Source organism: Dermacentor albipictus, chromosome 3, assembly GCF_038994185.2.
Source record: "Dermacentor albipictus isolate Rhodes 1998 colony chromosome 3, USDA_Dalb.pri_finalv2, whole genome shotgun sequence".
Taxonomy (NCBI): domain Eukaryota; kingdom Metazoa; phylum Arthropoda; class Arachnida; order Ixodida; family Ixodidae; genus Dermacentor; species Dermacentor albipictus.
The window spans coordinates 90,729,215-90,741,622 of record NC_091823.1 but is presented as its reverse complement, the minus strand read 5'-3'; the positions used below and the strand labels follow the sequence as shown (position 1 = coordinate 90,741,622).

At 43.9% G+C, this 12,408-nt stretch overlaps 1 protein-coding gene across 1 annotated transcript in view; it reads left to right on the top strand.

Moving 5' to 3' along the window:
* The window catches only part of LOC135902949 (solute carrier family 13 member 2-like), a 38,398-nt gene that overhangs the window by 12,830 nt on the left and 13,160 nt on the right, over window positions 1-12,408 (top strand). Inside the window, exons 6-7 of the mRNA XM_065433289.2 lie at window positions 2,826-2,892; window positions 8,885-9,019. Coding sequence (XP_065289361.2) covers window positions 2,826-2,892; window positions 8,885-9,019 — 202 coding nt within the window. The remainder of the gene's footprint in view (window positions 1-2,825; window positions 2,893-8,884; window positions 9,020-12,408) is intronic.

The window sequence follows — 12,408 nt, the reverse complement described above, 5'->3', positions numbered from 1 at the left end:
ACATAAAACAGAAATGGTACTTTAGCACAACAAACTGAACGATTCCGAGGAGTTCAACAGCCCGTTGTTAAAACTTGTTAAAAAAGCCCGACGCTGACTGCCCTCTATTTCGATAAGCGCTACTGCTCTCATAAATGATTATCTATTTCCACTAAACGTACCATTACGACAAATTTTGCACCCCAAATTATACAGCCCCGTACCGGAAATCACGATAAATTGTCAGTTAGCCGCTATTTAATAAAAGCGAACCATAACTAATGTTCTTACCTGTATATTTCTATCATCCATGAATAGCAGGTAAGGGACCGCAACATACCCATTATACATATGGAAATGCTGCTCTGGAGCCGTTCGGCAGAGGTGGATTTTCTCTCTCGTAAACTTGGCACAGTGCACAATGTATGCATAGACCACCCGCATTGTACGCCATGTATGTCTATTGAAGTGAACATGGCGATACACACCAACTCTGAATATTAGACCGGAAGCTCTGTGCTGCAATGATCGAACGTCGCCCGTGGCAGTCCGCCGAAAAATTCACACCAAAAGTGGCCGAGCGCGGCCTTCAAAACACCACGGTGTCCTTCAACCTGCCCAAGAAAAGCTTAGCATTCCCCGCAGGGCAGTGAGAAGACGCAGAGCGTTGTTCTCCCTCGCCCACGCTCCGCGTAGATCACGTAGTATATTACGGATCCCCTATTCGGATTTTTATAAGCGTGATGGAAAGTTACCGCGTGAGCGCTCCGCGGAATGTTCAAGCGTGTGATTTGCGTTTCACACGCGCACGCGGCTCGCTCACGCTCGCACAAGACTCAACCATGGCAGGCAGTCTTGCCCTCACGCCTACATGATGGCGTGTCACGCTTATTTTTGGTCACGTGGTGCTTGAAACGCCATCCACGCCTCAATTGCATGCGTGTCACGCTTAAACTTGCAGTTTAGCGCGAGATTAACCGTGGATTTCTTTGTGTGTGCACTTGCGTCAGTGGCAGACTTGCACACGTTTAAGAAAAAAAGTAACTAAGTACAATAACAATTACTTCGTCCAAAAATGTAATTTATTAATGTTGCCTAGTACGGCCTTACGAAAGAAATTGAGGAATTACTGAATAGTAAAAGATTACTTTTACGTTACTTTCCTATGAACTTTTATCATCATTACATAGACACAGTAAACAAAACAAGCTGATCAGATAATTTCAGTGCGTCCTCTGTAGCCCTTCATAGAGCGTATCTGCGCTATCAATTTCATTTAAAAAATTCGTTGGTCATTGTTCAGCTTTTTTTTTTCTCTTTTCTTTCCTTCTTTTTTTCATTCTGAAGACATGAAGACATCAACAGTGACATTGAAAACTTGTTCGAGGAATAAAAACTGAGGGAAAGACAGGCAGGTTAGCCAGTTGTCTCGATTAGCGCGCTAGGAGGCAGGGTGTGTTTATTTATTTATTTATTTATTTATTTATTTATTTATTTATTTATTTATTTATTTATTTACAAATACTGCAGGCCCTATTCGGGCCGAAACAGGAGTAGTTACATCAATAGTAAGAAACAAGGCTGGAAATCGAAAATAGAACGCAGAACAATAATAACAATATAATATACAGGAACATCAGCCTTTAAAATTTATAATTATTAACAATAAATAATATTTAGGAATAATAGTTGTAGTTTGCAACTCAACGACAAAGTAGTGATAAACCATGGACACACAACAGATCACTCAATTCCGCATTTTTACCTAATTTTAGTACAAAGCACATACGATAATTAATTAATTTCCTTCCCTATGTGCAGGATGCTATTAATCAAAAGAAAAAGCATTCTCAGAAGAAAAAAGATGTATTGTAACGTATACAGATCTAGCGCACACGATTGTGGTGACTCAACATCTGAGTCCTCAGTGAAGCACAGCACTCGATTTTTCTTGAGAACTAGAGAAGACGGTTTCGGTCTGGCCAATAAAAAGATGAAAAACTGGCCCGTGTGTGATTTCCTGCCATTATCTCCCTATAGTGGCCTTCCCTATTGAGGCATACCATCACTGGATTAGTTCGTCTGTCAATGTCTGGTGGAGCGTTAGGATTTCAAAACGAACCCTGAGCCCCGGGCCGGCCTCTCTGAACATGCGCATTCGCGAGGCTGCTGCATGGCACGATGTAAGGTGCTGTACGGCGTTTTTTGCCAAATTCAGCTTCTCAAAATTGTCTCGCTCGTCACAGCTTGTCTCGTCAATAAACATGTTTTTGGGCGTTGGAAAAAAGTAATTAAAGTGTTGTGACCTTTACCGATTAAACAATATAATCGTTAACTTTCAACATTTCTCAACGATATCATTGATTACAAGTAATTCATTGCGTACTATTCTGGTCAGCGGTTACGGAAGTTTGACGTCAGGAGATTGGAATAAAGGCAGAATGGAATAACTTTGCCACTCGACAGTCCGCTGGAGGCACTTTGTGTGTATGCGCGAGTTTCTCTCGCGCTTGGAGATACACTTTTACGTAGCATGTCTTCAACAATAGAAAGCTAATTATTTAGAACCAATTATCCAACTAACTAAAACAAATTATGTGACTAGGCGGAAAGCAAAATATATATAATTCCAGTATCTCCAAGCGACGGCCAACAACATTGCCTGGGTTCTGTGCAGCTAAGTGGCGTTTGACTATGTTTGATGATTGGCTCGAGTTACGTAGGACACCGGGTAGGCTTTATCCCTAAACGCTCCTTCGCTTGCTATTAGCAGCGTGGCAATGTGCTATAGTTAGGGACCCCGACACCCTCTCACATCCACCTCTCTCTCCATGTGACCACCCCAGTGACGCTTGTCAGTCCCATGAAGTCCCCAGATCCCCCTGCTGGCCAGGTCGTTGAAGAGGCACTTCGGTAAGTTCCCGACCCATTTCTTGCAGTATCGTTCTGCATCACTACAGTGGGTCCGTTTGCGACAACCTCATTATGCATATCTAATGACTCTCACTTCTGCCCGTACGTTAGCGCACTTAGATCGTTCATCACACTTCGCGGATATTTTGAAGCACCGTCCGTTCTAGATGTTGGAGATTTGTAGCACGCCGCACTGTGGCGCATATATGGGACAAGGAACACCGTACATTGCGTATATAAACCAACGGATCACCGCAATGCGTCATATGGTTCGGCCGGCATGGTATATTGTATATGAGACGTCACAGGTGGCCCTTTGCCCCATTTGCATTTCTTCTCAGCTTCCGGAAAACTCACGTGCTAGACGATGAGTCTAATACGGCTAGTGTGCTAAAAAAATACCAAAAAATACAAGATTCATGCGCTAGGCATGAGCTCGCGCGTTAACCGTAACTCGCTGCGTGGGAATTTCAAGAGCACGCGCGGCTCATCTTCATCTACACTACCTAACATTGCATAGAATGCATGCTTATTTTAGCTATTGTGCACATTCACTGAAAACAGCCTTTCAATGATTGAAAACCGTCGAACAACCCCTTGAACACTGCAACCGTAAAGAAGTCTCTTAAAGATGGATCTGAGCTCACGTCTATGCTTCTATTGGCACAGCCTGAACTTCTGTTAGCTGAGCCGGAAATTATTAGCTGAGCCAGAAGTTCTTATAGCCTCTAAGTGTTCAACACTTGCGCAGAGTTCGTGCAAATGCCGAGTAACAGGCGTAGCGTTGGCCCTGGCAGCACAAGCATGCGCGTCCGCTCATACTTTCTAGGCTCTTAAGGTAAAAGTGCACCATAGAGAATAATTTGAGCTGTCTCAGCGAAAATAGGCTTTTACAATACCGCAAAAGCCTTCCTTCTTGCGATAAGAGGCTTGGTATAAGCCCCCCAGGAAAGTTAACAAAAATAAAACATCTTTGGAGACCTGGCATTGAAGTTTTCACGCCAGTTTGCCATGACATCATGGATTTCGGAGGCGACCTTAAGGAAAACGTTCTTAGACATACTTCAGTTTCGCAGCTCCGCTCGGGAGGTGGCCGAAGTGGTGGTCACCCCAACTACTGGCGCTGCAATCGCGTCTTTCGTCACTTCTAACACTTCTGGTTTCGCTTCTGCTTTTATTTCTGTTTTCATTTCGGTGGTGCTGCTTTGTCTGTCGCTGCTGCGGTCATGTTTTCGGTGCCACGTCATGTACGGCGGTTTCTTCCGGTGAAAAGTTTTGCGCAGAGCAATTCGGTGTCTCATTACTGGAAGAAGTTTCCTTTGCAGTTCTGCTTTTCCTAGAGTGGCCAGATGCAACGTGTTGCTGGTAGTCCCTTTTTTTCGCGGCGTGACGACAGCAGAGAGTTTTATATATGGAAACACATGCTGCGCCGAAAGAACGAATGCCCCACAGATAAGCCCGACGTGTGCGAAGCGTCAGGTTGAGGACGACGATCAATATTTTAACTCTTGAGAACAAATATATATTGATTCCTCACTGGAAACGTGGACGCTCGTTCACGGCGCGATTCCACGACTCAGTTATTCCCAGTCTTCACGTACGTATATCGAAGCCAAGAAATGTGATGCAAAAGCGAAGTTCACCAACAGAAGCAGCTCGAGAGTTGACAGGCACTTCAACGGAAGCTTGCAGGAATGCACTTCATGCAGGTTGCAAACCAAATGTACTTGGAATATTGTTGTGCTCGCCTTCGAAATATGCGCGCCTGACTGGGACTACCAACCTGATGAATGTGATTTTGTCTTCTGTACTCTGAAAGGGTGAATTTATTGAGGGCGATGCCACGCAGCAGCGATATGTGAATCATTTCGCATGAAGCAGCTCGTAGGTGGAATGGTTTCAGTTATGGAAAGTGTTGTCCGTGAAGGGTATCGCGCCTAATTTGCTGCAAGAAAAGCTGCAACAAAACCCACAAAATTCTATTTCGAGCGGCTATACTACCCTCAAAGGCATAATTGAAATCGTCCTCAGGGAAGCACATGGCTTGACAATTAAGCACGACCGGATGTGCATAACATCAAGGCAAAGTAAAACTGCGACATACAAGTTCATATGTGCGCCACAAACAGTGTAGTGCAGTACTTTCTAAAGGTTATGAACGTTATCTCTTGCTGTCGAGGCAACTTTGTTTGAGCAAAGCCTCCGAGCACAACCCTTAAGCGACTACAGACACATAAGTAAGGACAATACGATGAAGAAAAATGCCTGTGGCTTCAAATGTACGTGATTCTGTACCCCCACAAGCCTCTTTATTCGCAGAGATATGAGGTCGTTCAAAATAATCTTGGCATATTCAGCGTTAATGAACGCGTATAGAATTAAAGATTAATTCATCACTCTTTAGTGAATCCTGCTTCCGGCGATTTATTCTGCAACACCCCAGTCAGGCTGGCGAAACCATCCGCGAGTGCCTGTGTTTGGATGGGAAGATTTGTAATCGTTGGCATGACTAGTATTTTTGTGTGATCATGCGCATTCACTTGACAAAAAAGGAAAGAAAAAAGGGATATAAAACGACTGGTTATAGGGCACGTGGACGTGACGCGCCAGTAAAAAAATGCGAGATTACCTTGAAAAAAATTGTTCTAGTAAATAAAAGACTTCACAACGTTAGTTGCCAATTTTGTTCGTAGAAAATGAAATAATCCTTTGACCTATGAATGCTCAGTTGTCGAGTTGGTTCTTGCCACTTCCGCTGATCAGAGTGAACGTACATATTTTTAGATGCGTGAGGGACATGTCAAAAGGCATGCACAAATTAGGTTTGTTAGACAAGGAACAGATGGCGGGCGTAGAAATTCACCAAGCACATTCCGTTTGCAGATAGGAGTTTAGTTTGCTTATTCTTTATAGCTTGTATAGATGCCAATTATCGACATTCACACTTTAACGTATTAATGTGCGTCTTCAAAAATGGCGCATTTTTCTGTCGATACAAGGCATTACACTTTTCGCGACACAGACAGATTTTGCAAAAGGTACTCGCCAAAGAATCGTTGTGCATCAAAATAATGAGAGGTGATTAGCTTACCAGCAGAGGAGTAGCATTTGGTGCACCTTACAACCTCGAGCTGCACGCGATTCGTTCTTGATACCGCTGCAGATTATATACAGGCACTCGTCTTTATTACACGTGGTACGAATACGCTGCTAGAAAAAAGCACAGAGCAGGTCCGTGTGGCACTTCTGACTGGGAAAAGTTGGTCAGAAGACCGTGTCGTCACGCCCGGCCGCTCCTTTGCCCCGTACAGCTACAGCCTCGATGCGCCAACCACACGTGCATTCCGAGGTCGGCACAGAGAAATTTCGTTTTTCGCATTAACCTGGGCATTAAAATTGCAGTGGGCTGCTAAACCACATTCATTTATTTCATTTATTTTTGCCTTAAAGGCCCGAAGGCTTTACATAAGGGGGGAGCAAAATCAAGGTCAAAGAGAAAGAATAAATTGACAAAAGGGAATAATAACAAAAAAAGAGTATGTAACAGTGAAATGTTCTTGTCACGCGTATACAATGCAAAGTAAAATTCACGGGATTGAAACACGAGAAAAAGAAATATAGATATATGTATGGAACACTCAATTAATACACGAGAAAAATACAGTGAAAAAGGCATCACACGAAAAAGAAGTAAAAATAAAAAAAATAATCAGCTGTTCAGAGTGCCGAATTGAATATGACAGGAACCTTTTGCCCTCATGAAAAATGGTCATTTAGTTTATCCCGGAATGATTTGCGGTTAGTACATGATGCGATGGTATTTGGCAGGCCATTCCATAGTGCTATCGGGGCCGTAAAAAATGATGACTTTAGAGCTAAGGTGCGACAGTTGATGCGTGCGATGCTATGGTCATGGCTTAGGCGGCTAGACGTCCTGTGCGGGGGTTGCAGCTTTTCGTGAAAGCGGTATACAGGTAGGGTGGGGCAAACGACGCGTCGCACCAATCATAGTAGACGCAGCACCATGCGTGAAGATACGCGACTGCACGACACATTGACACAGATACACCGACACTGTAAAGTCGCTGTTACTTTAAGCATGACATGTTTGTCACAAAACTGAAAGTGCGTGTCTATACTACATTTACTGATGGATAAGCTCTACAGGCCACGTTGGCCAGGTCGGCCAGTGGGCTTGCGTAGGGAGCTGTGAAACTGAAGTATGTCTAAGAACGTTGTTTTGGGGCGTAGTAAGTTATTTGTGGGTAAAAATCAGCATTACATTACAAAAGAGCCAGTAGGTCAACTTGACAAGTGTCTGAAAGTGTTATAAAGGCATAGCAGCTCAAATAGAAAAAATGTCTATATTAGAAATACATAACGGAAATTAGACCTCCATTTTCTATTATAATAATTACCCTATAATGATAAATTTAGGGAAAGTGAGTTCTGAAAGAGTGTTTTGCCAGTGTAAACAGATTCAGTGTCACTTTAGCTCTTATAACTTACAAATTTGATGTCAGTGCTTGATTATACGCGTAGCGGCGCTTCAGCATACGCTTGCAGATCTTTTCGAGGAGAAATGTCTAGCCATTTCAAAAAAGCAAGAATTCTAAAATTTTCATTCCCTGCTCGAAGATGTCCCTTACTCGTTCTAAATGTATTCGTTTTACGATGTACACTTTTGCTATTGTTTTTCTGTCAAAGTACGCACGTATCTACAAACTTATATCTCATACTTTTATGTTATAGTTCAGAAATGACAAACTGGTTCGTCCACCGGCACACATCAATAAAGGCACTCATTAGCTCAACGTTTGTCATTTTATGGCTATAAAGCTTTTTTTTTGTACTGCTAAAACAACTAAGCTGTTGCATTCCTCACAAAGCTTCGAGGTGCAAGGAACGGCACGATTATCCGGAACGCTTTCCATTATCCCGGACTCACTTTTTTTCTTCACCAACTCATTACTCTTTGCATTCCTAACATCCCCTCCACATTTCTAGCACTTGCGTTCATTGCGTCTAGCTTCAATTTGATAGATGTGAAAAGAAAGGTTTTACGGAAGTGCTTCACCAAAAAATTACCGACGATTACGTTACTTCCTAATGCGAAATTTGAGCGCAGCAAATAAGCTGTTTCACCTTTTCGATAGATTGAGGCAAAGAAATCGAGCAACACATGTATGCGCTATCACAGAATTTTTTTTTTATTTTTCAGAAAGAACTGGCAGATAATTTCGCAGTGGCGAACGGCAGCGGCAATTTCGGCTCGGGCGGTGCACATATACAGATCCGCCGCCACCGATCTGGCTCTCTGATTGCCACCGCACAGGGGTTGCATTGGAGGAGGAGCGAGAGTCGCAGGAAGAGGGGGGAGGGGGGCGGCGTGTAGACCCAGCGGCAAACGATGGGGGCAGAAGCGCGCGCAGCAAGCGTACAACACGATAAAGGGAGGAGGGAAGAGATAGCAGCGACTGACTGATGCCGCTGACGCCGATAGTGAGTCAACCCCAGCTGCGGAGTTGGTTTCAGGGACAACGCCGCCGATGCGGAACAGGGGGAGGGCGACGGTGTTCTATGCAGTCACGTTATCTTGACTCTCTAGCGGCGTCAGCGGCATTCAGCGGTATCAGTCGGTCGCTGCTAGCGCTGGGGGGATGAAAGGGGGGCGGAGCTGGTTACGAGGCCGACGACGACGCGAAACCCAGGAACGGACGCCAAAGAGCTGCGCTCTAAAAAAAGTGGTTCATGCCAGTGAGCGCCTCTCCATCGTGGTGAGTAAGGATGATGCGAACATGCAGAATAGTGGATAATGTACCCTGTTTGTTAGCGTTGCGAGCAGCATAAATACTTTTTTTTAACGAAGCACTGCCCCCGTCCATCTCTGCGTCTCTCCCCCCCCCCCCATCCAACCAACCCAACCCCACTTTTTTTTTAAGCCGTGCTGCCTGTCTCTGCGTACGACTGCAGTGAACTCTCTCCCTTGCAGACACGAGGACGAGCTGCATGTAATCCAGATGCGCAAGGTGATGCTGCTGTCGGTCGCCTACGCCGCCAACATCGGCGGCACCGGATCGGTGATCGGCACGCCACCCAATCTGATCTTGCAGGCGATGTACGCTAAGTGAGTAACAATACACTAAGCAGCCACAGACTAACATCATGGGAGCAATAGACGTTTCAGCCTGAAGCCAGCGTTTTGACATGGAAACTATAGTGCACTTCGTAGATAGCACCCGTTCGTATCGGCGTTGATTACCGCTAACTGCGAGAGCTGTCTTTCCTGCGTGAAGCGCGAAGCCAATGCAGTGCGCAGCGCCATTGAGGAGGAGGGCATTGAGCAGAGCTAAACGCGCTTTCGCGTCATTCTGTTCAAAGGGCGTTAGGTGTCTGCATCGCGTTCGGCTTTCGCGTCTTTAGAGAACGTGGCAGAGGCAGCGGAATGCAGTATTTTTCTTTTGATCGTGGAAATGATTTTTAAGAATTACCCGTGGCATATGTAGCACAATTCTACTACGTCACCTGGATTACTCTCTGAGGTGGACATTATTAATGCGAAAGCATTATATGACTCATGAGGTGGTAAATCAGGGGTAGTTGTCTGCGTTGATAGGACCACGGATGGCTCAAAAAGTCATCAAACCCTCGACCTTTGGTGGGAGTCGAACCTTTGGTGGTAAATAAGGTACGATTAATAAAAGCACATTTATTAAGATAGGCCTAATTAAGGCACCCGAACCCACTACGTTGCTTGGGTTGTCAGCACCTTGTGACGAACGCCGTTGGTCACGTCGCGGCGCTTCTGATGATGGGGCAGCTCGAGTCACGTGACTTCGCCAGTGGCGCCACCGGACGTCGCCCCGCGTTTGATGGCGCGGTCGCAATAATTTCCTATTCATGAGTAAGTGCCCCTTGAATTTTCTAGCAGTAGAAATGAAAAGGAATACTTGACTAACTAACTAGGCTTACCTAACTTTTAAATTAATTGTAGCACGGCCCATATTGCAATTTGCGAATTGTAACCGATGACTTCCAAAGTCATATTCGCTTGGAATAAATTCTATCGATGACGCCAGTTCTGAGATATGCGGTCCCAAAGTTTGGCACAAAATGCATCGTTGTTGTAATAAATGTAGAGCTTGAATGCATAAAATTGCGTGTTGTGAAACAAGTAAAAGGAGCAACAGTGCATTTTTACCGCACGTTTAACTGTGCTTATCTAAACACTGGTGCTACTGGATGGGGCCGGTGAAATCACTCGCTTCAATCGTGCTTTGCAATGTGTGTGCTAAAGTAATTCGTTAAAAAGTTGAATAGTCAAATGCTCTTAGTCAATTATGCCTTTGTATCTTTACTGTAAGTAACGTGTACCTCTTCTAGTAATCGAGCTCAATAAGATTTGTGCTGTATGCCACAGGATATTTTTTTTATGTGTAAACTTTAAAACCGAACACCACGTATGATTGGAGTACTTGCTGCTGCCCAATATCAGGATATCACGTCGTGATTTGTTTCGATGCGTATGCTTACTTCCTCCATGGCACTAACTGTATTATAGCGTATACAGGGTTTTCAAAGTTAAATTGTCAGCGAGTTTTAGAAAACCCTGGGCCAGCTACGCACATGCTACTTTTACAGATGTTTTATACGCTTTGGCGCACAATCTTCAAAAACAATAAGTCAGCACATACATATTTACCAAATATTCGTTGGTATCCTATTTGAAGGTTGCAATTATGGCATATGTTTATATTGCAAACTGAACGCAACCTCTGTCAAATAACATGGAGATGCCTTCCAAAAGCTTTGAATATTTGTGTATTTGCTGAATACTCGTTCGCAGAAATCATGTCCTCCAATCAGGCACGTACCCAGGATTTTTTTTCTGGAGAAGGGGCGGGTAAACCAAGGTAACTTTTCTATGTAAATGAGGAAGGGGCACCTTTACTAGTACAAATATGAATAACGTCAACCATTCAACATAAAGACGCGTAAACCCGCCAAATAGTAATGAAATAAGGTGTACCTCACAGATAGGCCTGCGAGATAAACCTCTCCTCTACTTGGCAAACAAAAAACCACATCAAATGGACTCGCGTAGGAAAGAATCAAAGGAAGAACACTGCCAAGAACAAGTAAGCAAGCGTAAGCTTAAAATAATGATTTGAATTGTAGAATACAACTTAAAAAGAAAAACAGCAGCTAGCAACCAAGGCACACGGACCACGCGGGGTTGTATCCCTCCGCCAGCGAATCACACAAGCAAACAAAATCATCGCCATGCAGCCTTTTAAAAATGGCGTCGTACTTGATAGCTCCGGAGCGCCCGCAGTTCTTGAAGGTTGTTTTCATCGGTGGAAGCAATGAGTTAATTGTGCAAAAATCATGGACAGAGTGTATAGAGATTCAGCATTTCACTCTTCAAAAGTCTGCGGTACAGTTCATTTAAATGCTTAGCCCATTTTACTCATGAAACTTCCCTGCGAACTGAAGTGCAAATTGACAAATAGTTGCAGCTAAGCAACCATTATATTTCAGTTCAATAAAAAATTAGGCTTTCGCCATTCCACTATAATAGGCGAAAGAAAACGCATAAAATTAGGCGCTAATAATTTTATTTTTGTGTTTATCGCCTTATTTGGGTAACAAGAAAAGTGTGAAGTACGAATTATCTGCAGCCTCGCGGAGGAACATTGGCTGGCGGTTGTGAAGACGTGGGCAAACACTTCTTTGCAGACTTAAGTTGTATCCTACTATAGCAGCGTTTTTTTTAATTAGGTCAGAAAGAATTATAGAAAAATATATATTTGCAGAAAAATCACAGTTGTTTTGGATCCCCTGTTTACTGTTCTACCAAGTGCCGAAACCGACTCGTGTTGTTATTTCGGAAGTTGTGTAACGATGCGTGGCGGCCAGTCCCGTACAACCGCGTAGAGCGCCGGATGATGCGGTTCTAAACATACTGCATCCACCACGGAAGGTTATAAAAACACCCACATAAGAACAGCAGAGAAGTGGGTACTTCAAGCAGTTCGACTGATAACTGTATAGAAGCGTCGTGCAAAACACACGGAATTGTTCTCCACCTCCGGCGGCCTTTTTTTTACTGCCTTTTTAAGTAAAAAGATGTTGAACCCTAGATATTTTTACGAACAGCTGTTAAATTGTTAATTTTCGCTTTTCCTTCCTGTTTGGCTGTTGCCTTGGCTCTCTTTCTTAGTAGATCCCTTAATTTCTCAACACCTTGTGGTTCTTGTTCCCAGTTGCCAATTCTGCACGAAAAGTACTGTACAATTAGAGAAAAGCCAGACGAGGTAACAGGTCACAGTCACATTGCTTATGGCTTTAAGGGATATTGCAGACTTTGATGATGGACGCTGTTTCGAATTATTTTATTTTCCACCTTATGTAACCCCAATCGCGGGTATATGGTTCCGGGTATCTGCCAGCGTCGTGGCGAGCCGTCACTCGAGGAAATATTGAAGAAGCAAAAACATTTTTAAACCCAATCGG